The 25,628-nt window shown below is 37.2% G+C and overlaps 2 protein-coding genes across 2 annotated transcripts in view; one reads left to right on the top strand and one right to left on the bottom strand.

The window, feature by feature from the left end:
• ANO3 (anoctamin 3) overlaps positions 1-25,628 on the bottom strand; it is a 123,364-nt gene that overhangs the window by 5,920 nt on the left and 91,816 nt on the right. The window contains exons 14-25 of the mRNA XM_051621893.1: positions 24,233-24,293; positions 11,249-11,331; positions 10,201-10,341; positions 9,671-9,835; positions 8,490-8,526; positions 6,433-6,544; positions 5,151-5,208; positions 4,074-4,171; positions 3,166-3,311; positions 2,906-3,058; positions 2,080-2,227; positions 259-339 (exon numbers count right to left, since the gene is read on the bottom strand). Of these exons, the coding sequence (XP_051477853.1) occupies positions 259-339; positions 2,080-2,227; positions 2,906-3,058; positions 3,166-3,311; positions 4,074-4,171; positions 5,151-5,208; positions 6,433-6,544; positions 8,490-8,526; positions 9,671-9,835; positions 10,201-10,341; positions 11,249-11,331; positions 24,233-24,293 (1,283 nt within the window). The remainder of the gene's footprint in view (positions 1-258; positions 340-2,079; positions 2,228-2,905; positions 3,059-3,165; positions 3,312-4,073; positions 4,172-5,150; positions 5,209-6,432; positions 6,545-8,489; positions 8,527-9,670; positions 9,836-10,200; positions 10,342-11,248; positions 11,332-24,232; positions 24,294-25,628) is intronic.
• On the top strand, positions 18,044-21,864 carry MUC15 (mucin 15, cell surface associated). The gene is made up of 3 exons (XM_051621894.1): positions 18,044-18,418; positions 20,582-20,737; positions 21,547-21,864. Exons 1-3 carry the CDS (start codon positions 18,055-18,057, stop codon positions 21,705-21,707), a joined length of 681 nt encoding a protein of 226 aa, XP_051477854.1. The 5' UTR covers positions 18,044-18,054; the 3' UTR covers positions 21,708-21,864.

Below are 25,628 nucleotides of genomic sequence, written 5' to 3'. Positions count from 1 at the left end.
AAATGAAACAATTTATACAATTTACAGAAGCATGAGAGATATGGCTTGCAAGAGTCCTCAAAAAACTTAGAACACAGGTTTCCAGTGTGCTAGTGTTGCATACTGCCTAAGACTTCCACGTTGAACAAACCTCAACTCCAATGCTTTTACAGGCAAAAAAGAAACTATTCTGCCAGTCACTTAAGCACTGACTTTCAATGTAATGTCTGTATTAACTTCTAAGCTTGTATTACAAGAAGGGAGAGCACCAAAACATACCGGCAGTATCCTGAGTATCCCATCCCAAGTTCACTCAAATCAAAGACTGACAAACTGCTATTGACATATCCTTTCAAGCATCTGAAAAGAAAAGACCAAAGGTCAGGGCTTTCTTCATAAAGTGGTTATTCAGCATAATCCTGTATGTAAACATTTTCTATCACATACTGTGAGCATACTGTTGTATGAAAGCAACTCTAAAATTTTAAGGAGAGAAGCAAAGTTTCATTGGAAAGAAACAAACATCTCTTTCAGGAATAACAGTGTTTAAAAAATCTATTTTTAGTAGTTTTTGTGGTTTTGCTTCTGATCTACCAGCAGACATAAACCAAAAATTGCTGTTAAAGTGTTCTTTACTGTCTCCTAAAAATGACTGAACTTAGAAAGATGGCTAGAGAGGCAGAGAGGAGGGTAATTTAACATCCTTGCAGAATCTGCCACCACTCATGCAGTATATACCACAAAATAACAGCTTTTATGAGTTGAATAAAAGAATTTCCACCAAGAGGAAATGAACAGTGCATATATACCAAACAGCTCTCTTAAAGGCAACAATATATTGGTATTAACAATACTGAATTATGACAGTAGGAGTGAAATTGTTGTCTGTTCCTGGAAAACCAGAGACACGTAGGACATGCCGTCTTCCTGGAAATCTGTCCTGTAATCTAAAAAAGGGGCTTCTCAAAGGCAAAGGACATTTAAAAAGAAATGCATCAGGAATCCTATTATACCTCCTCAACCTTCGGGTTTCCTGGGACAAATCCAATCACTACAGGTAAAATAAGGAACAGAATTACACAGTTCTCTATTAAATGGGTAGTGCATGTTAAGAACTAATGTTTTTCTGCTACTGTCTTTTTTCATCCTATCCTCTCTCATTCTTTTTGTCCTTAAATTCTCTCTTCCAGTGACACCACAGGAAGATAATACCTCTAACTTTGAAACACTAGAGATGGAATAATGAGGGAAGGAAGGATCCTGTGGTGTGAATGCAGTGCTGGACAAGCCTTGAGGCTTTCACTCTTATCCTTCCTCCTGTGCAATAAAGAAGGTAAGCTGTGCTCAGGAGTTGTGCTATAGTACTAGGAAAGTGATCCTTCATTTTCTTGAGGTAACCTTGATGCCCATATTAAAAAAACAAAACCAAGCAAACCCTCCAAAACCACCCACCAAAACCACCTGTAGGGCACTAATCTCCACACGAAAGACAAGATGCCCATGAGTGCTGTGATTCATTTAGATAAGGTAAAAAGGTCAGGCAGATAGTGAAAAATGCAGACACTGGAACCCACAGTTCAGAGACATTGCTAAGTGTCTGGAGAGCAGGAAACCAGCCTGGTGGTGCAAAGATACTCCAGATATCTTGCTTGAAGCTAAGAGACACTATATATGGAGCTAGGCTAAACAAATAGCTTGGCTGAAAGCATTTCTGAAGAGAAACAGGCGGAGATGTTCAAGGTTGAACGAGGCTTACAATAAAAGATGGTCCAAGAGCACATATATGTGTGTGGGTAGTGGGAGAGGACAGTCCAGAATTATCGAAGAAGAAAAGCTTATCCAGAAAAAGTCTGAAAACTGCCATGATGTATATTGGCCTTTGCTGTTTGCATTCAGAAGGGAAGACATGATTTGCCATTGATGTAACTGTGGAGTGAGTTTGCAGACTCTCTGAAATGACTGAGTTACTTGCACTTAACATCTGTGAAGCTTTGCACAGATGTAAAAGTTAAAATATTACTGATATATGTGAACACAGAAAGTAGAAAGAGAGTGCTTCCACTGAAGTATAGGGGTGTATATATATAGAGAGTATCTTACTTCTCTTGTCTGTACCCTTGATCTGTACAGGGACCATATTTGTATGCATAGACAAAACGTGGAATGTAATCAGAAGTAATGGCAATGACAAAGGCGTTGGTGATAACAGCCAGAACTCCAATTCCCTCCAGAATCCCATACCAGATACCTAGAAATAAGAGAAATTACAATGAAGTCATCAGGTTTTTACAGTCTAATTAAGTTATAAACAAATCATACTAGTGATATTAAAGTCATTATTAGTTACACAGTTTTCCTTTGTTATTGAGAAAGAACTACTCAGTCGGAAAAGTCAGGCAAGATTAAGCCACGTCCCCATATTCCTGCCACCACTGGCTACACTTACTGAAGTCTTACAGCAGGGCACACCCTGCTGAGAAGGAATAGCTAAGCATCAAAGCTACAGCCATAATCTTTGGTTATAATGACCAAATAGTGGATTTTGGAAAGAGATTTCTTATTTTTATTTAATTCAGTTTTACATCAAAAGTGAATTTAGTCCTTATATCTTAATTTCTGAATTCAATTGATTTTGGATAGCATGTTAGACCTAGAGTTGCACAAATCAGAAGCCTAAAATATGATTTAGCCTGATGTCAAAATTCCAACCATTAGAATCCCCTATTGGAAATGAAAAGGAAATTGGAGGAGTCCTCTTAGCTAAGCAATTTAGTACCCTTTCCTTGTTTAACAGGACAGTTGTCATTGAGATCTGTCGGTCGCACTATCAATTTCACTCTGGAGGCAGGAAATATTTCCAGGGTCAAGCTGCATGAAAGAAAGAAAAACAAAGAGATGGCACCTGACAGTCATTAGGTTCTCTCACCTATATCTGTTGCTCTTGCAGGCATAGGTCTTCGCCACTGGGTGACAAACTTGTAGGCATCTAACCTTATTTCTATGATATTGTTAAGCAATGCCAGGAGTGGTGCCAGTGGGAAGGCAGCAACGAAGATGGTGGTAAAGCCAAACTGCAAAACTGGACAGGAATTTCTCTGGTTAGGAATTGGAAATGCAGAAGATCTTTCAATGTGCAACACAGTTCTAGTTTCTTAAGAAAACTGACGTCTCCCTAAATTTGCTCACCCATCTCTAAGTATTCATCCATTAAACCATGGAGATTCATAGGCTGCAGATTCCAATCTTTTTCCCACTGAGGTAGAGAAATTTTATGCTCCATTAATTGCCCACTTCTCTTCATTTTCCGTCGTGACCACCAATTCTGTAACAAACTTTAGCAGACAAACAACATTATTTCCTGCACTTGCTCAGTAATTTACAATATTTGCTGGTATTGTTTTGAAGCAAGTGGGCCTATTTTGAATTCCACCTGAATGTTTACTTAGGTATTTTCTGGCAGTATTCACAATATCATATAACATACAATTCAAAGAGCTTCCCAAAATTCTCAATTCTGAATTATTCTTTTGTTTATGTCTTAATGTAGAATGTTAGGCATTTTACAAGTAAGGTTTGTAGAACACGGGATTTGCTTGCATAGACATTTTCTAGGATTTACCTGCATGCCTAAATAAAATAAAGAACAGGAAAAATAACATTCACAGTAAGAGCATTAAAAAAGTAAAAAGTGTTGTATTTTTAATCCTGTAAAAGACAAAGCAAATAAGTAGAGCTCAGTAAGAACTCTAGAGCTATTACTGAACACAAGACTTGTGTAAGTGCTCCTCAAACAAGTTCTCTTCATCCTTCAGGGAAGGTTGAAAATCAACATTGATCATGAAGTTTTAAGTAATAACATAAGACATGTAAACTTGAACCTGCTGAAGAATCCCATTTTATGTGCTTACAAACATACACTTCTGGAGATCAGTATTTCAGCTCTTCACTGTCTTCATCAATTAATGATGATAATGAATTTCAATTAATTATGAAATTCTGCCCTCCACTCAGATGAAAAAGTATTTTTCCCTATAATTGAATCACACTAATATGCAATCACTGCTTGTAAAACAAATGTTAACATCTGAACTTACGGATAGCCTAGCTCCATGAAGTTGTTCCACATTTGTTTCAAAACCATAATAACTCCCATCTGCAGACATAGATCTATCAAGCAGCCACTGGGATGACACTGAAATGAAATGGAAGAAGATCAGCAGCTAAAATCAGTGCATCCTTTTAATGTACACAAGGTGAATGGAAAATACTCATATACATTTGGTGAAGAACACCAGCCTCCTGCTAGAAATATTAAAAGAAATATTAAGAAGATAAATAGTAACACAGACTTTTGTTGGACTACCTTCAGACTTACTATTTCTTGGAGAACTGGATCGTGTTACTGAAGCTAAGGCTTTGTGTGCTAGGTATGTTAGAAATGGTACAGTCCATTTCATCTAGACCAATACATACCTATTCATTTCAAAAGAGTGGAACAGTGTTTCATTTGTAATATCCTAAGTCTGAACAGAGAGCTAGTAGCTGAATTTCTGCTACCAGTATCTTAACTATTCAAATTGCCATATTAAAATGGTTAGTTATTACACAAACTTTTTTAGACTACAAAGTCATGGTATTTTCCTTTCTGGCTACCAAGGTTCAACAGAAGAAACATGTTTTTCAGAGATTAGAGTTACCTTCGGCATGCTAGTGATATCAAGAGAGGTGCAATTCTAACACATTTTCAAGCTACATTTTGAAAATACTATTTTTCTTCTTTTAAATAAATATTTTCACACAGGCAGAAACTCAAGAATCTGATTAAAAAGCTGATGGCATTGTATTTTTGTTCTCCACCCATCTACATACCCAGGAGACACCAGTCATGTAGGGCTTAGCCCTTCCTGTCACATAAGGAACTATGCACTGCTTTTCCCAAAGAGAGAGTCAAGAAAGAACCCCATGACTTGTGCAGAGTCCCTCAGCACAGTGGAGAATGCAGAAGGAAAAACACATCTCCTGTTTCCTATCCTTTGCTATAAATAAGAGTTTACTCTTCACTGCACTTAGACGGCATAAGAAATCTTTCCAACTGGACATAATTCATATCATTCAGCCATTTGCATTTTACTCATGGAAATATCACAGGAACACAAAATAGGATTGCTTACCTCTTCCAGTCTCCATCTGTTAAAAAGCTTGTTGTACTTTCCTGGGCGACCTGCAAACCTGGAAAACAAGATTTCTGTTTCTCAGTGGACATTACAGGAACGCTCTGTATCAAATAGTTACTTCACAACATCCACTGAGCAAAGTAATGACATATAAACCCATTAAATCACACAGGCTTAAATCTGGTATCTGTAAGATACAGTAGTTTCAGAATGCAAACAAGGACCGTCATTTTGCAAGTGATCCTAAACTTTTATTATGTCCAAAACAAAAAATATAGCTTCAGAGGTTTTAGATGTTAGATATTCAGACTTTCTAATCTACTTCTTTGAAGATAAGCTATTGCAATACATAGGAATTTACTGCAGCCCAGGGATCTGTTTGCCCACGTCAAGTGTGCACTGCACTGCACCCTCAGACATACAAGCATAAAATCACTTCCAAAATCATAACTCAATGCTTTTTACAGATCTAACAGATTTTTGTATAACAAACTGAGGCAAAATTCTTAGTGACCTCAGTGGAAGTTACATATGAGAAAGAAAAACAGCCATGGCTGGTCTTACTAAACACAGGAGATTATAAAGAAAAGAGAAGTTTAGAAACTGCACAGCAAATGGATCACTGGATGTAACAATCAGATATCACTTTTTCAAGAGGTTTTTCTCTTTCAAACAATCTTGAACTGAAATTATAATATAAAACTTTATGGAAGGTACTCTGAAATACTCTGTAGGTTCTGCAGGAATAAGTCTGATCACAACAAAACTGAAGTGAAGATGAAGCAAGGTGATACCTTGCAGATGATACCTGTCCAGTGTCTCATGTTCTGCCCAAAAGATAGACACAGAAATTGGAGCCAGAATTTTTGTATGAGACCTATGAGACACTATGCACTATTTATAGAAATGGATCCTGGGAAATGTAACCAAAGGGGAATCAACAAGAAAAAATTACTAAGGCCCATTAGTGCAGGGCTAAATGCATTTAGGAAGTGGTTGTATTTTCAAAGATAATGAATTCTCATTTAGTAGGAGAGTCATGTACATAGGCAAGTAGGTTTTTTACTGTCAAGTTTCATAACTACAAGATTTCAAGGATCCATCCCTCACATACAGTTAAAAACATTAATTTTGTTTTTAATTATCCTCAGAAATGGCCTTGCATCTCAATGTTGCAGTTAAAACTGTCACTGTATTTTTTTTGAACCTATAAAATTAGACAGGATTAGGAGCTCTGTGCAAGTTTCTCTTTAAAAGCAGTTAAGCAAAGATAACTTACCTGCCAAGAAAAAAGGCAATGTAAAAGATGGAGCTGTTTAAGTTGACAAACTGGAAGAGGAACATTTTCAAAGCAAAACTGTTTTCCCATTCAGATTCTGTTCTAGGATGCTCTGTGGAAAGACACAATATCCATTATTTAAAAAAAACTGAAATTGAGTTATGCCTAACTTTGCTCAGAGATCAAAACAAGCAATGGTTTCAAGTCATGGTGCCTCATCAGGTTACAACTCCATTTTTTTCCCTCCAGGTGTTCAGTCTGCAGGTCACAAATCACTGCCCCAGCCCAGACTATGTTAGTTCTATGTGAAAACAGGAGATACAAGTCCCTTGGTATAGGATAGGTCACAACTCTGGGCAGGTACCTGTCCCACTTCCATGAAAAAGTTTTTAATTTCAAGTTATTCTTTGATTTTAAGGCTACAAGTATCTTGATTTAAAAAAATAAATCAACAACACAACAACAACAACAAAAAAAACAAACAAAAACCAAAAAGAGTTGGCATCAGCACAGCAACAGACAGGGGCTGCCAAGGGAAGCAGAGGGACAAGAGGCAACCAACAGCCCCTTGGTTTCTCATCCAAGCATCTCACCTTCTAAATGATTCTGTAAAACCACTACTTCATCCTCAAAACTTCCCTATTATAATGCATGTGAAGTGTTAAACAATTTGTAATTCCATGAAGAAAGGATGAAGGTTTTTCTTTTTCTTTTTTTTTTTTTTCTTTTTTTTTTTTTCTTTTTTGAAAGAAATGTAGAAATGTGTAGTAGGGCTACAAGTATTCTGAGTGAGACTGCACTCTCCTGGATGTTTTTCCTTACAGTTTGTAGAAGATGACTTCTGTCTGAATTAGAACTCAGTGATAATGATTAGAATTAATTTTTGGGTAGTTAGAATTTCAAATTTCTTTGATGCATGTATTAAACTTGGAATAAATATAGTATGTTGGTAAAAGTTTTAAAGCATATATATGAGTTGGAAGTCTAAACTGCCTGGATTTTCCAGTTAAAACTAGTACTACTTAATTACTTTGATGACTAAATTAGCATATGCATGTACAGGATATTAGCTTTACATATGGATGCTTGTTCCCAGAAGTTAAGATGTCCTTTGATATAAAACACCTTAGGAGGTGGAGTGAGCAACCACCAGCTTGCATAGGTGAAATCATTATTTTCTTTCCTGGTCTGTAACTATATAATATATTAAAAGAGTTAAGTAGGAATACAAATAAGTGTGATCTGAAAAATTACTTTAAAATATTTTAATAATTTTAATAAGTTGACTGTACATTCTGAATCTTTCTAACCTTTTCAACTGCCTGTTACCTGAATCGCTATGAAGTCCTGAGCATGGTGTTTAATACATGCTCTTCAAGACGTTAACCAGAAGAGGGAGCTGGCACATTTAACCTTGTTTTTAAACTATGGAGCTGTTTTTTAAACTATGACGGGATCAACCACATAATGTTGACACAGGCTAAAAAGAGAGCTTGTCAAGAAAAAATCTAAGAAGTAATATATCCACATAGCAGGAGATCATAAATACTGTCTTTTTATTTTATATAAGCTAGAAAGCTTCATCTCCATGATTGCATCGTGACTAGGGGCTTCAGTGTAAATTGTTAATGTGACAGATTAGATTTTATGGCAATATTTTAACCTGGACAATGTAATTCTCTTAACCTATTTTTCAATACTAAAATTCAGATTAAAAAAAAATGAAAAAAATAACATAGCACTTGGGAAGAATGGAAAAAAACACCCTTTTAGCACTCGAAGAAAGAGTATGTTTTGACTTTTGCTCCATTATAACATGACAGATTTTTCAATTTATGCTATAAAGCATAAAAAAACAAAGAAGTAGAAGTATAATAATAATTTTATTATTATTTCCTTAGCGAAATAATAATGTAATTTATTTATTTGCTATTTCTCATTTGCTTAGAGAATTGCCAGTATGGCACTAAGCACAGATGAAGTTTAGAACTCTGTTTTAGGGAATTATAAGGGTATATCCTGCAGGTAGTAAGAACTACTAGTAAAGAACCACATACCCAAGTCTGTCAGGAGATAGGCAACCTTTTCATAGACCTAAAACAGAAAGGAGAGATGGTGTAAGTAGAGCATGGATGCTCTGTTATCCTGCAGCATCAAGGCATCTGGACAGAGAAGGGAGGATGATATCCTAGTTACTCATGAATGTATAGTTTCCTATACAGACTTCATTGTACTACTTTAGTCCTGTTCTCTTATCCATGTAAATGTATGTACATACATATATACATTAAACATACAATAAGATAAATAAAGAGCAAATAGGTCAAGAGAAGCGTTAAGATACCAATGATTCTCTTAATGACCAGTTAGATGCTTTTCCTCTAAATTCAGGAACCTATGTGATCTAAAACTAGGCAAAAGTCTCAGCCTCCTACTGCAAACTTCCTTATCTGTTTGTGTATTGCTGATCTCCAGTCTTTATTTTAAATGACACTTAGCCCAAGGTAGTTACCAACTCTGAAAAAATTATTGAGTATTTACTATTAATAGCAAGTTGTTTTCAATAGCTTTAGCATGCTTTCCCACTTGAATGTACTTTTTATGACTTAGAATGGTCATATATAGTAACAGAAATAAAATACATGACAGTCTGTTTGGGAGAATGCTTTCTTACTGCAGCAAATCCACAATCTCCTTAACAGAATTAAAAGATAACATTTGCAAACAATGTGCTATTCTTCATTTTATTTGTTTGTGAAAAATGACAAATTACATTTAAGTTGAAGGAAGAGAGTTTATATCAGTGTTTGCTACCACAGCAAAAAATTAAAGCCATGCTGTCACACGACAGGAAAAACTTCAACTGAAATAATCTATCAATCACAGTGATTCTAGTACTGTGCACGCTGCATTGAAATTAATAATCAATTAATCAAAAACAGAAAGAAAATTTATAGCCAAGAAGATAATAGTAGTTCCATTTAGAGAAGAGGTATATTGTAAAAGCTGATGTAAACAACCAAAATGGCAATGTAGCAAACAGTAGGCTGTACAAGTGTGACTTGGTGACATAAGCAAGGATGTGTAGTGACAAATTAAGTAGAAAAAACCCTCTGAAATACTAGCTTCAGGCACTGCTAGATGAATAAGCAAGAACATGTATGTATCTGACATTCAGTAAACTCCATAACCTCGTAAAAATTGCTCATTTAAATCCTCCCTTTAAAAGAAGACTTACAACATTGAGTGACATGATGATCATAAAATTGATACAGACTCCAGTGCCAGATGTTGCAAACTGCCAGTACTTCTTGATGAAATACCACTTGAAAGAGGCAAACTGTTCCATGGCTACCAGACGATACACAACAACTGCAAACACTGCAGTGAGGACCAGTGAAATCTACAGGTAAGGGTTTATGAATAGAGATATTAGAAGAAAATAAACCATAGCTGAAATAATTGCCACTGAATTAATATATTAACAAGCGTTTTAAAGACTGTTGTTTGTTTTGGTGAGCAGACTTTGAGAGAACAAAACCACTAGATTGCTGAATTAAAACATTTCTGTACTGTTCTTTTACAATCTAACTATACTACATATTTTAACAGGAAAAGATCCACAAACAAGCAGTAAGACTGAGACAACCAGTTTTGCCTGAATTATGCAAATCCATTAAGTGTAACGAATCCACTCATGACTTGTGTTACTATTTACATTAGAGTAAGATTAAAGGCAACAATAATTGCAATAATATTAAACATTACCATGAAGAATATTCCTGAGACAGACACCATCAGTCGACTGAGCTTATCAGGGAAAGGCTGAAAAGGTTCAGGTTTTCCTGTGATTGGGTTAACTCTTTCCACTTGGGAATATTTAGCTTCAAACTGGGGGCGCAGCTCTTCCTGGAATTACAAGGTAGATTTGTTGTACTACTTATTTCAGTGAAGTATCAAAAATCAGACACAAATATGCTATGAAGTACCAAATTTATATTGATAATTTTTAAAAAAAATAATGCTCCAACCCAAATATCCAAATAATTTGCTCTTTTGAAAATCCTTAGAAACAGTGCCAAAGACCAACAAAGAATAGAAACTGTAAAAGCCTTCCCCACAATATGAGGGTATTAAAAATGATCACGGGTCATAATACTGACTGAAACAGTAGTTTATCTGCAGAAATCAATAAGAAAACAACAAATTAATGCCAGTTATGATGGTGCTTTTTGTGATATGAAACCATTTATTGAAAGACACCACCCATGTAAAGCAATAAAACAAGTAACGATAAAGACTATATTAACTTAATAGCATTTGAATCACCAATATAGTTAAACTACAGCTATATTCACTAGTGATTTAAGAAGTAAAGCAATAATACAGTTTTATGATTGCTGATAACAGAATGTTAAATGATAAGTTATGCCTCTTGGAAGGCTATAAAATCTAGTTCCTGTCCCTCCGCTTGTCCTAGTCCCATTTTTATAAAGGGTTCGAAATGTACAGTTTAAGAAACCACAGAACTGAAAGGCATCTGTGCTGACACCAGCAGCAGCTCCTGGCCTCTGTACAGGGAGTATTTCCACTCCAATTTTCAATTGTACTTTTAATAAATGCAGAATTGTATTTGGAATTAAAATGCCAGTTGCATAGGACAAAGTATCCTTGTATAGTCTCAAGTATACTTGTTTGTTCTGCAGCTAGTGTTACAAATGAAAATATGACAAATTCAGATTACTGGCATACAATATGTACTGGTATTTACACTTAAATCCTGCTGATTTACAAGTTTCCTGCTGTTTAGTCTTACCTCTTCATCTTCCCAGTCTATGAGGTCCCAGTCGTAAGTTAATACAGCTCTCCTTCTTTTCCAAAACTCTAGAAAGACTGTAGCTGTGGAAATCATCAACTGCATTTTAATTATGGAAAAGAAAGAAAAAAGGCCATGCAGATCTCAAGAAAAACAGCAAGATATAACACAGCAACTGTCATTAGCCACTTCCTGGCTCTCTTCCTCATAGGATCTCCTGAAGTTGCCACAGGAAGTACAGGCTTACAGCTGAAAACCAGCTTAGCCTCATCTCCTACTCCTGGAGTATTCTGAACCACAGGGCCACAGCTCTGAATCTGCTGGCACTCAGCCTCACTGCTGGGGCTTTTGCCTTCCAGAAACAGCAGGCCAGGACTCAGCACCAGCATCCTGGCACCACACTGCAGGTGCACAACAACTTAGGTCAGAACAAAGTCTCAAAAGCAGCATTTTCCATTAGGTGTTAAGTCACTCAAGTAAACAGTTTCTATTTTTCCTACCAGATGAATGAAACTGCTAATAAATAAGAGAGAGAGTGAGCCTGCACTTTTCCAAGCCCCATGCTGAGGCTGAGGGCAGCAGTAGAGAGGAACGACTTTCACAGAAAGGTAGATACACTTTGACAAAATTGCAGCCTAAATATTCAAGGTCTTGCTATTTTCAGTATTATATATACAAATAGTCTTTTAAGAACAAACAACAACCACAAAAAAACAACACAAAAAACCCCACAACAAAACTATCAGAAAGGCTTGTCAGCACCATAATGTGAGCATGCTGGTGTGGTGTGTACTGTTGAACCTAGTATATAACTTGTCGTTTGGTTAATGCAGCATAAGATCCAAATTCAGACACAAATTTGCAGTGCTTGCTTTCAGATCCTGTGGTCAGTCTGTTAGATGCAGGTCCACCCAGACACAGCAACAAATGTGATCTGGAAGCTTGCTGATACACACTGCAGAGAAGACCAGATTCCAAAGAAAACCAAACCCATAGTATCAGACTCTGTCCTCCCACTTCTCACAGACCCATTCCACCTCATGCCACACAAATCACTTACTACCCCAAAAGGGATATTAAAAAAGGGATATTAAAAAGAGGAGAACTTGATCCATTTTCTTCAGTGAAGACTTTCCACTTGCTCACTGCAGTGTTTTCAAGAAAACACCACTAGTTGCTCCAATATAAACATCTCCTGTATATGCCGTATCCTCAACGCTTATCTCAAGGATAAGTTATGCAATAGTATTTAGACTTGATGCCTTAAAAATTTAAAGTGGAAACAGACAACAACATCATAGCATTCCACTCAAAGAGTCACACAATACTGAAACATTTCTGAGTCACTCTTCACCACATACCAGCCTAGAATAAATATAGATAAAGGATTAAAGAATAAAAACAAAATCACAGGTTGACTATATCAGCATATTAAAAGTTATATATGAAGTGCCTGACCTCCTCATTCTTAATTTAGTTGAATATTGTGTATACAAAAGTAAGAGTTTATACTAAAGTAAGTGTTGTAATATTCAGATCCCCAGCTGGTTATGTACACCAAGGTAAAACTTAATGACAACTGATACATCCAGAAAAATCTGAATTTAGATTATCTTATGTGCAACTGTGAACATATTTGGAGGTAGGGTCAGACCCACTTCTAGCAGCATGCTTTTCTTATCAGAACTCATTTTGCTGCTTTATTTTGTAGAAGACACACCTTTTCCAGTCTTCATCTCACACACTGTACTGTAGGAAGCTGTGATAGCACAAAGCTATCTTCTGTCAAATTAATAGTTGCATAGTACACTGAACAATAGTTTCTGTAGTTTACAGAAAACAGGCACCTTTCTGAAATACCAGTTCAGGGGCTTTCAAAGGATTAGGCAATAAGCACTGCCTACCCACTTTACCATAAACACTGCAATTTTGGTGGACTCTGTAATGACAGAGCTGGGTCCTGAGGGCAGGGAAGTCGGTCAGGCTGGTTCCCAGCACGGGCTGCCCCACCTTGCCTCGCCTCGCCCGGACGGCGCGTTCCCGACCGCTCTCACACGGCCACGGTTATTGTACCTGAGCTCCCCTCTTCCTGCCAGACTCACTGCACTCTGGGTCAGAGCAGTGTTTCCACAGATGCCTGCATATTTTGTGGAGCTCAAAGGTAAGTCGGAGGTGTTTTTTCATGCTTATTAGTGGATCTGATGAATAATTGAAGTCTTTTGCTCTATGTAGTGTTCAGGAAGGTGATCCGTGCTGTTGTGGCCAAATTTCATTTAGAGTGTATTTCTGAGAAAATAATTGGAAAAAACACCCCATTTTTTGAATCAAACATTAAAGCAGAGAAGTAGCCACTATAAACAATGACAGTGTCTCACTCAGATTCATACTTTACTGGTTATTTATGCTTCTTATTTATATTTCTTTATAATTCACTAAAACGTCACAATTATTTTCTCAGTACAAAAAATACTTGATTGAACATTGAATATTCATTGCTCATTACATTTAAAAGTATTTCATCCTTTGAAAGCTGTCTGAAATACATAGCAAGAGGCCACTGGTGCAAAAATCCAGTGCATTTCTGGGACCATCACTTGCTATCATTTCTTCTGGAATTCTAGAACATCAACTCTACATATCTTACTTGATAATTGTTCAGTCTATTTTTGGATCATGGATGTAAAAGTAAAATTAATCTGCTTTATGAGTCTTAAAAAGCACAGCAAGCATGAAAGCTCTGCAAATATGAACGTTACTCCAGACCACAAGAAACTTAAGAAGTGCCATTAATAATTTGCTTATCATGGCAGTGTTTACTACATAAATTGAAGTACTTTCTAATCACTACTGGATGGGAGAGAAACGGTGCAAGGTTCAATTTACTGACATGCAAAAAAAGTCCTTTTAATTTATAGCTCTGAACATTGTACCATCTACCCATAAGAAGCTGAAATGGTTTTTTATTGACAGTTGCAGAGATTTTTGAGACATTATACCTATCATGGGCAGGTGCTGGGCTGTGTTCAAAAACACGTTACTTTATCATGCCAAAAATCTATTTTTAAATACTTAAAACACCACTGAATATATATGTGTATGAAAATTGCCATGTAAGAATTTATTAGGACATTATTTTCTTTGTATTGTAGAAACATTTAGCGCAAATCTGAGCAGTTTAAGGAAAACACAAAGCCAGATGTAGGATCAATGCAAACTTCATGAAGTCCATAGACCCAGGGAGGTTGTGACTTGAATGGGACTGAGCTTCACCCAAGTGTAGGTGTGCAGATGCAGGTGTATGTACACCAGTAGCTTCATACTGAATACTTTCTGCTGTAAGGCAATTTTAATCTTTATTAATTTTTGCAGCCTTTTTTCAATTTTACTTCAATTAAAATTCTGTATGACATATAACCACAGCCTCTTCAACATGCCTGTGCCTATATTAGGATTTTAATCCACATCAAGAGTGTGCTTTTTAAAGCAAGGTTCCTGATCACCTCCACTTGTTGCCCTCTGGCTTACACCAGTGAGCACCCCGTTACACACTAAGCGACGTGCTCCATGATTAGCCTAACACACAGCCAGCCCTTCAAGGGTGCTCAGTCAAAGGGAAGAGATTGTGGCAAACTCAGAGTAAACCCCTCCAGAAATACGGGAAGAGTAAGTATCAAATCCTTAGCACCTCTACAGATCTATTGCAACTGGGCTACACATTTTCCAGTACAGCTACAATCAGGGTATACTCAGGTTCATGCTGGAGGGTCATGTTAATGGGAAACTGCGTTCGTGTCTTGGTGAATTCCTCAAATAAGGGCCACTACATTTCTTCATCATTCACCCAAGGGGAAGTATTAGCCTTCTCATTTTTGGAGTTGGCTTTCTTTTTTTTTTTTCCTCCCCAGCTTTAATAGGTTTTGAATGAAATTTGATTCTAGCAGCACAGAAACAAATGCAGAGTGAAGGAACATGGTGGTGACCACCCTATGTAAAAACCTCTTTTTTCATGCTAAAAACATGTAGAGCTAATCTAGGTAATTTAACTGCATCCTAATCCCTTATCAATGTAATTTTGACTCAATTCAGGCTATGTCTACTACACTGAGTTTCACTAACTAACATGAATACCAATCAAACAGTGAAACCTTTTTTTAATTATTATTATTGATAATCTGTTCATAGCTTCCTTAAACACTTACTTGACCAGGTAATTTAAGGTTTGAGCTCTTCTGCAAGTTTTGGCTAATCTCTAGCACAGCTGTTTTACTGTAATAGCACTATTTGTATATTGAGCTCCAAAGGCAACAAGTACCTTTGAAGAACTTCAGTGTTTTTCTAAACTGTATGAACCTTAATGTTGCACTAGAAAAAGAGGAGTTAATTATTACAAACGAAAGGATTTCCAGGAAGCAGTTCCTCCCAGCCCGAGAACTACAGTACACAACCTTTAAAGTAAGGAGGTTTCTTCTTTATGGTCCCCCTTGAAGAAGATTACACAAGTAAGCCAATCAGAAAAAATGGCAAAGAATCTGTTCAGCAAGAATACTGACCCTTGTACAGGGTTCTGTAAATTAAAATTACAGTTAAAGTGAATTGAGCAAAAATTCCCTCTGCCTTTTAATTAATTAAGGGATAGAATCACAGAATGGTTAAGGTTGGAAGGGACCTTAAAGATCAGCAGGTTCCAACCTCCCTGCTGTGAGCAGGGACACCTCCCACTAGACCAGGCTGCACAAAGCCTCATTCAACCTGGCCTTGAACACCTCCAGGGAGGGGGCATCAGACCTTCCAGAGAGGGGATAGGACCAAACCCACAACTATTACTACAAAGAAGAAAAGACCACGACAGTGAATTAAAACAATAATACTGTTAAAATGGAATCATGTGTTTGAAAACTTTGTAAAATACAAATGCTTTTTTTCCTTCACTTTTGCAGCTAACAAATCAAAATCTAATATTCAAATTGCACAGCATTTCTGACATCATCTGACAGCCTATCATTCAAATTGTAAACATAATTGGAGCTGATAATTGAATCCCAAATGGGTTTTCTTTGGCTTGCTTATTTGGGGTCAAAGTGGTTATTCTGAGTTTGGCTGATACTCAAGCAGTTCTCTGATTTTTTGCTAAATAGCTAGAAATGTTTTCCAAGCATAGATCCTTCCCACCATATAACTGACCTTAATTTGGGAAATAAGCAGTGTGGAGAAATGGACCACATTTTAAAAAGCAGATTACATGGAATTTTATAAATACATGTGTTTCAAATAACGGTACCACCTTCTAACTACTAACACAGGAAACATTTAAGAACAGACCACAACAGGAATAAGAATAAAGCCAAAATGAGATATGACATGGTATTTAATTATCATCTACCCACTGATGTAACATTACCCACAGCTGACTGTTCCCTACTGTTGCACATGCACTTTCCATTGCTCTGACAGTGTTACATACAAAGAAGCCAGGGAAAATGTAAAATGAAATGACAAAATAATAAAAAAATGACAAAAGCAAAACAAAAACTCCCCCCAAAACCCCCACCCATAGGAAAAACCACAAGACAGTAGGGGGGAGCCTGAATATAAAAGAAATAGTTCCTTCCTTCAGTGGTACCTCTCCTTCAGGTGGTAAAGTACCCACATATGCGGACACCTAGTTAATTAAGGATGCTGAATATGGAACTTACCTACACTTTTTGTTGTGCTGTCACCTGAGAGGTTATGTGTGGGAGTTAAAAACTGCATTATCTCAGCCTGTCTCACATGGAGAAAATCACACAACCCCTGTCAAAACATGATGGATATACTGAACAGCATACCTGCTATAATCAAGTGACTTGAAGATGAGTTTTCTTCATCCGTCTCAATCTAACATTTGAAAAATTAATGCATAACATATAACTTTCAGTTTCATATAGGAAAAGAAGTTTCCACACAAATTCAAACTGATTCAGTTTTCAGTCTGCTCCTGGCAGCATTCATATGACACTCATTGCTCAGGGTCCCAAAACATTATCCATCAACTTTCAAGGCTAATTTTAACAATTATGTTTCTTTGTGATGGAGCATAACTCTTCAGCATGCCCTTGGAGCTGCTGCCTGCCCATAAAACATTGCCTTGAGCACACCATCCAGGTATGTCTCATTACCTCATTCTGTAGCAAGTGGTTTTGAATTATTCCTCTCTGAGTGTGAGGTCTGTTTATAGAACCATGGAATTTTCTTGAGCGAAAACCTTTTGTTGATCATCAGTATTGTGCTAGGTCTTTCTTTAAGTCATTAACACTCAAGAATGTAAAGTTTTCACCACCAACTGGTGGTAAACTCCTGAGGCTTCTGTAGTGTAACAGAAACCTTTTTTTACCAGCTTTTTTGGGTCTTAACTGAGAAGCTTTGCTTTGCATAATGAAATAATAGACTAAAGTGAATTTCTTGCAGGTTCTCTATATAAGGCAACAAACTTTGAAGTCAACACCATGCAACTCTCCTATGGAATGATTTTCATTTTCCTGCTTTTAAGTCTGCAATGGGACAAAAGCAACACTGAGAACAGTCCAGGAAGTGAAACAACTACTGGAAATAGCTCCATTAGAGGTAACAACCAGCCTCCAGAGCAAACAACTTCACACAGATTCCTTTTGGGTATGACTACTGCCATAAAATCATCTACTGTCAGCCAAGCTGCACCAACATCTGCCAGTGCCAAAAAAGTTGTAACAAACAGAAGACAGATGAGCAATGGGCCGCCCAGCACAGCCCCAAAGCCCACTGATGGCACCACTGTATCCTCAAACGTCACTATGGTATCGGAAGGTGGAATAACTAACTCTGTCACGAACTTCACCAGAATCCCAATGTCTTTAGCAACATTTACAACCATGGGCAACTTTTCTGGAATGACTAAAACTGATGCAGCTACTTCCACAGCATCACCAAGTAACTTCACAGTCACCTCTAGCGCCCCTTCGGCTGCAGTGCTCCCCAGTGATAACTCATCAATCAATGCCACCACGTTGTTCCCCACCAGTATTACTCTGACATCACCCATGGTGACTCAGGACAGTCACACAACAAACTTAAAACCCATTCAGCAGACAACAGAGCAGAATCAGAACTCTAGTAACACTTCTAATACATCATCTAATTCAGAAGATGCGAATGAAGGTAAGTATCGAACTGAAGTCCAATGGGATTGATAAAATTATAATGCTGAAATCAAACCTTTTTTCATTGAAAAGGCAGCTTCACAAGACATGTGAATTAATCATAGAGTCACAGAATCACTAAGGTTAGAAAGGATCTCCAAGATTATAAAGTCAAACTGTCAACCCAGCATCACCATGTCCACTAAACCATGTCCACATGTTTTCTGAACACCTCCAGGGATGGTGACTCCATCACTTCCCTGGGCAGCCTGTTCCAATGATTGACCCTTCTTTCAGTAAAGAAATTTTTCCTAATATCCAATTTAAAACTCCCCTGGTGCAACTTAAGACCATTTCCTCTCATCCTGTCACTGAGTACTTGGGAGAAGGAACCAACCCCCACCTTGCTCCAGCCTCCCTTCAGGTACCAGTACAGAGTGAGAACGTCTCCCCTGAGCCTTCTGTTCTCCAGCCTAAACAAACCCAGTTTCCTCAGCCACTCCTCGTACAACTTGGGCTCTAGACCCTTCACCAGCTTTGTTGCCCTTCTCTGGACATGCTTCAGCAACTAAATGTCCTTCTTGCAGTGAGGGGCCCAAAACTGAACACAGGATTCAAGGTGTGTCCTCACCTGTGCTGAGCACAGGAGAACAATCACTTCCCTACTCCTGCTGGCCACACTATTGCTGTACAACCCAGGATGCTGGTGGCCTCTTTGGCTACCTGGACACATAGCCAGCTCATATTCAACCAGCTGTCAGCCAGCACCACCAGCTCCTTTTCTGCTGGGCGGCTTTACAGCCACTCTTCCACAAGCCTGTAGCGTTGCATGAGGTTGTTGTGGCCAAAGTGCAGGACTCAACACTTGGCCTTGTTGAATATCATACAATTGGCTTTGGCCCAACAATCCAGCCTGTCCAGATCCCTCTGTAGAGCCCTCCTACCCTCAAGCAGATCAACAGTCCTACCCAACTTGTAGTCTTGAGATTACAGATTCCTCCAGATCACTGATAAGGTATTAAACAAGACTGGCCCCAAAACTGAGCCCTAGGTGACCTATCACAGACTATAACTAAAACTCACCCAAAATTAAAAATGGTTTTTAAAATGATTTGCTGTTTTATTGTTCAAAACTTCAAAGAGTGGGGGAACCCAATTACAGGTATTCTTCATTCACACTGCAGTGGACCTTCAAGCAGATGTGTAGAAATAATATTTAAAACATGTATCATGTCAACTTACTTCAGTTAAGAAACTTTTGCTACCAAAGATGATTTCTTATAAATAGTTCCAAAGGAATTACTCATTGTGCATTTTATTATCAAGTAGAGCATGCGTGGGAAAACAATGGAGAATAAAATTATCATGCCACTTTTCTATCCTGCTGCTCCAAATCTGGTCTTCAGCAAAAGAAAAGATTAGGAGACACTGTAATTTGTTCGCCATGAATTAGCTTTCAAGTTTTAAACACAGGACTGAAAGGTTATCCATCATAGCCAGGTGAGTACAATTTGTACCAAGAACTGAAGGTGCATCAGACTTTCATGTTTCCCATCACAGTTTTATTAATTACCATGCACATGGTAACATGACAGAAAAGGAAGTTTCAAGAAAAGTTCAGTTCCAAGAAAAACAGAATACCTTGAAGGAAAATTTTATGAATCTGAGGAAAATCTTGGAAGGGATGCAGTTATCCTGCTAACTGAACAGGTGCAGAAAGTGTTACTGGATTCCTTACCTTGCATACTCAAAATTGCTACTCAATCACTTGAAATTCAGAGGCAGCAATTTTAACTGCTGGCTTAAATACTTACAAATTATTACATTCGAAGAGTGATTATTGACTACTTCTTTAAATAAAACTATATTGCTTGATTCTGTAATTAAACCTGGAACCCTTTTTCTTCGACTAAAAACTCATTTAGCCTTTTTAAAAAAACACACACACCAACACTCAGTTATTCCCTTGAAAATCAAGGACAGAGATGTTTGTTTTCTTTTACAAAGGCAGAGAGTTTCTGCAGAGATGCTGGTTTAGTCACAGTCTGCAAAGTGTTTCAGATCATGGGTGCAAAGTTTCATTCCCCAAAGCCTTTGACTGCGATACAGTCAGTGAAGTATTTGATCATACACATTTATTGTTCTCATTGAACTGTGTCTCATTTCTTTCTTTCTCTCCTAGAGAAAACCAACAAAGTAGGAATAATAGTTGGTGTCACTGTAGGAGCCATTTTGGGATCTATATTCATTGGTCTGATTGGGTATTTGATATGGGGTAAGAAAAGTTCTGAGTCATTTTCCCACAGACGGCTTTATGATGATACAAGGAATGACCCAGGTAAGCAAAAGCTTATTGAATTATTAGGAATTATACAGTCATCACCAGTTAAACTAGGTTTCAACTGACAGTACTTTATTATTGTTAAATTTTAGCTTTACTCACAATGCCCTTAACTCTATGTCTCCTCCAAGTTATTATTTTAACCTCTGAAGTATAAGGAAATGTATCTAGTATCAGTGAACCTGTTCAAAGAATTCCCAGCAAGTTCAAAACTGTAGCTCAAAAGCTCTCTCAAACTTTGATTAACTGACAAAAAGCCATCATCCTTACTCACCCAACTTCAGTTACAGAATGAGGGATTAAACTATACCTGTTTTTAGGAGTACAAATATTTTTAAGAGGCTTAAAAGGAAGAGTGCTTTTATCTTCTCAATGAATATGTATAAAGTTGTATTAATGTGCGATCACACAGTCTCCAAACATTTATATTATGTTCCTGGACTTTATTTTTAAATGTTTAAACAAACACTGAGAGGCTAAACACACTTTTTTCTCATATAATAAAACTCTGGCAATGTACCCTTTCTGGTTTAAATACAAAGAGCTGAAAACTGCCAGAATGTCAGATTAGAAACTAGCTTTGAAAGGTGACCACCCGTGTAGTGCTGAAGGGGCATGACTGGGAGGACATGTTATCTTCAGAAGACTGTGAATCAATGCCTTCATCTTTTGCTCCCTAATATGCAAGAAAGAGGTTAACTGGATTTAGCTGTGAGGAACTGCTGAACTAAACCATGAGGTAACCAGAGTATGGGGATAAGGATATTTCAACCAATATTTAAAAAATAATTACATTATCCTTTCAGTTCTCCACTTAGACAGCTCACTTGGACCATATGATACCCATTTTGGACGTGTGTCACATGGCAACACCAGCACAGCAGACAAGGCTGAGGAAGACAACACAGGGAGCTCATCCTATGACATTCCTATGGCTGACATTGCATCATCCCTCCCTTCGCTGTAATATTCACTTCAGGTTATATTCTCATCTCTTATCTACAGATTATATTCTCACCTGTTATCTACACCCTTTCCTTTTTTTTCCCCAAATGACCTGGCAGCTGTTATCTTACAGCCTTTGCTGTGCAAACCATGTTTGGAAAGCAAGTGGAAAATCACAAGACACACTTAACACACAACAGGGAGGGCCCAGGGGTAGAGCATCTCTCTTGTACTTTGTAGTTACATGATCAACGGATGGTTTTCCTGGAAGGATATTATACCAGCCTTCTTGGAAACAATACAGACAAACAGCATCTAGGTAAATTTTTGCCTTGTGTAACTCAGTCAAGAACGCAGCAAAAGTTGACTAGGATTGCAATGATGTTTTAGCAGCAATAGTAATTAAAAAAATAATACCAATTTTAACCATCTTGAGGTGAAACTGTTCTGTCCAGATATGATTTCTATCTGATAAATGACTCAGGACATTATTTTCCTTGCTCTACATTTGTTCCGTCCTCAGTGAATACGACAAAAAGTATTAGATTTACTTGGATTACTCAGAGATGGAAGTTTGCTGGGGAGAATGGAACTACTGAGTCACATGGACTACATTTAACCTTTGCCTATGATGACACAGACTTAAAATCACTACTGATGGGGAAAAAAAAGATGACAAGCTATTCCTCTGTCAAACTGATGTCTTGTTTGCATTTCAGGCTAGATCTGTAGAAATGATGGAATAGGTTTTGGTAGAGGTTAGACAGGAAAAATACTTAATCTTTACATGAAAGGAATTCTCTATGCCAGCTATATAGATATCCTAAAAAGCATGGTCTAGTTTTGTCCTGCTAAAGAGTAAAATGATGACAGTATAATACAAATAATTGTGTAGTTTATCTGTTTGCAGTTAGCAGACATATCTAAATGGAAAAAAAATAACATGAAAAAGAAATACCTGTAAAGGCACAGAATAAACAAAATGAAGTGCAGCGAAAAAAACTACTCATATAGGATATGTGCTTGTTAATATGACTGTTAAAATGCTTTATTTGGTGTGGAGACTGTAGATCACTTCCCAGCAAAACCAAAACCTGATTTCTAGCACTGTATCCAGCACATCAGATAGCAGACTGAAAATCTGAGACACATTCACCTGCATTAGGTGAGAGTATCTCTCTGCTGCTTGAAATTAATAATGTAATGTTCAGCTTTCATTTTCCTTAGCACATATTATGCCATTTTTCCTGGTAATGGTAAAGCAGTAGCAAATAAGCAAAATTCCTTATTACACTTGAATCTTGGCCTCAGCTGCAAATTGAAAGAGCTCTCTCTAAGGAGAACTTGAAGACAGAGATTAAGAGATGCTATGAAACCACCAGTTTATTACTGGTAGTAAAAAACTACTGCCTGTGTTAGTAACAGTATAATCAAGTGCAATATATTTTTAGAATTTATTAAACTAATTATTAGTAATTGCAAGGCTGTAACAGAAAGATCAGGAGCCAATGAAGAAAAATCACTGAGGCAAGCAAAGTGTGTCCTTCAGTTACATTTATATCATATTAATTCTTAACAATCTAATTATGATTTCTGTATGTATGTGCATATGCTTATGTTTCTCTTTGATGTTTTGCTGTTGTTTGTATATTTGTCTTTTGTTTTTACCAGCCCTCCAAAATTTGTGACATTTGTTCATCCTTCACTTTAAGTTAGAATCATTAATGCTTATCTGTACATCTTACGTAAATAAAAATGTTGTGCAGCATTTGATTCTATTAAAAACTGTAAAACTCTGGTTTGAATTCAGACAATTGTATGTACATGAACTGGCGTTACCTTCTCAGGATTTACACAAACAAACATTTATATTGGTAAAATTAATTATCTCTTGTCCTAATACCAGCCTTCCCTACTTTCTGGCAGCAAAATACTACTAGTTTCAGTGAAAGCTGATTCCATCCATCTTTCAGGCTGGAACTATTACAACTGCCTTGTGTGGCATTATTACACTTCAAAGAGAGGGAAAACTGTTCTAAGTAAGTCCTTTTCACAGTGGCCTCTGTGGATATCACCCTGCTTGGCTTTGTGCCCCACAACATGTCACATGGGGTACCAGTGCAAATGCAATGAAATATTCAGACTGAGAATTTAAATATAAGTAGTGGGACTTCAGTAGGCATTTAACATAAAATCTTTCCCATACTACCCTTTAATTATCTCCCATAAAATAATTTTCATGTATTCTGTAAGGATCCTCCACAAAACATGATTTTTATATTGACTCCAGACCTGTAAATTAACCTAAATGTTTGCCTCTAAAAATGATTTCAGTCAGGATTATATAAAATTCAGGCTTACACACATTTAAGACAATATAGGAAGTCATGACTAGCATAGAAGTTGAAGCTGAATAAGGATAAAAAAGTTTGTGTCAAAATAATAATCCTTCTTTAAATGTTATCAAGCTATAATCTCCCTTTACCCAGTAATCATAGGAAAGGATCAGGTGAACTAAAAGTACAAAACAAATAAAAATGTACTTACCCCAAATAGCCATGAAAATAGCAAAGAAGACAGTCCCTCCATTATCAAACAAATGTGTAACCTGAATAGAAAAGAAATACATCAGGAACAAGTAAAATTGCCACCTTATCCTCCACCCCAAAGAATCCCAGAGTACAGAACCAGTGGCAGAAACTAAAAGCTGAGCATTCTAATAACAAGTCCTAGTTGCAGGATTCTTCTACGAAGTTTTGTCCTGTTGTGTCTTTCAGTATAACTTGAACTCTGCTTTTGCAGACATTCATTTCACAGATCTGCAGTCTGTTTCTTTCACAGACACTAAGAGCTGCTCTGTTTGTGTCCAGGCAGGCAAAAAAATTCCTCCAGTGTTCTCATACGCTGGGTCAAATTTAACATTTTTATAAACTTAAAAAACTTCTGTCTTCTCACTTTTCTTTCTCTGTATATTAACTACTCTCTTTTTATTACCTTTCCTTCTTCTCCCGAACTATCTTGCAATTCTTCTGCAGGTAAGAATAATATATATGTTCCTTTTTATACAGATATCTCAGCCTCTCCAATTGTTGACATATTCACCTTCTTAAAAAGGCTAATTCTAAATACCACACCCTCCCCAAAACAGAATTCTAAATTGTGTATTTAATTTCTCCTCTTTAATACTCTGCTTTTTATTGGATTTATCCCTTATCTTACTATTTGTCATACAATTTTTCAGGCAGAACAGACATTCTGCAAAGTCCAAGGCCGACCAGTAGAAAACGAGTAACAGTTTTTGATGCCTATGGATCATTCTAAGCCTCTGAGTGGGTGAATTTCATGTCTCACTTATGAAAATTTATATTACAAAAAAACAGAGTTTCTAATGCTCAAGCGAGAATATGAACTGTTATTTAGGAAGCTGACGTTAAAATCGATGTACTTTCAATAGAGTTAAGGTTGCCAATTTACAGCAAAGTAATTTACCCAAGGATAATGGGCCTACACTACTTCTAGTTACAAGTGGTTTAAGATGTTGCTGAGCATCAGTAAGCAATGCACAGGCTTTGAACTCCTATTTGAAAAAAAAAAACCAACACAAGTCATTATAAAATCATAAAGCAAACCAACTTATCATCAACAAGTGTATGTTAGAGAGAGTACCTGAAGAGAGGGGAAAAAAGAAATGCAAAAGTGCTGCAAATGCCTTTCATATGTTTTGCCCAAAACCATCCAGAAAATTCATTGTGATTTCCCGTTCTTTGAAATAAGAATGACTTCAAATAGAATATTCTTGAAAAGACTCTCCTGGGTGCTGACTCTGTTGCTGACTTGAGGACCAACGTTTAGGCTCCTATCATAACAGAAACCTGCCCTTAGACCAATGGAAAGGTGCAGGTAGCCAGACTCACATTTACAGTACTGTAACCTTCTCCTACAC

This window comes from Apus apus, chromosome 5 (assembly GCF_020740795.1).
Source record: "Apus apus isolate bApuApu2 chromosome 5, bApuApu2.pri.cur, whole genome shotgun sequence".
In the NCBI taxonomy this organism is placed as follows: domain Eukaryota; kingdom Metazoa; phylum Chordata; class Aves; order Apodiformes; family Apodidae; genus Apus; species Apus apus.
Note: the sequence above shows the minus strand (reverse complement) of the source record. Positions and strands in the feature narration are given on the sequence as shown.

Bases quoted from the DNA above. Each gene is read 5' to 3' on its own strand.
- MUC15 (XM_051621894.1), top strand. From the start codon at position 18,055: ATGGTATCGGAAGGTGGAATAACTAACTCTGTCACGAACTTCACCAGA. The intron at 18,419-20,581 runs GTAAGTATCGAA...TTTCTCTCCTAG, and splicing joins TTCAGAAGATGCGAATGAAG to AGAAAACCAACAAAGTAGGA. The intron at 20,738-21,546 runs GTAAGCAAAAGC...TTATCCTTTCAG, and splicing joins TGATACAAGGAATGACCCAG to TTCTCCACTTAGACAGCTCA.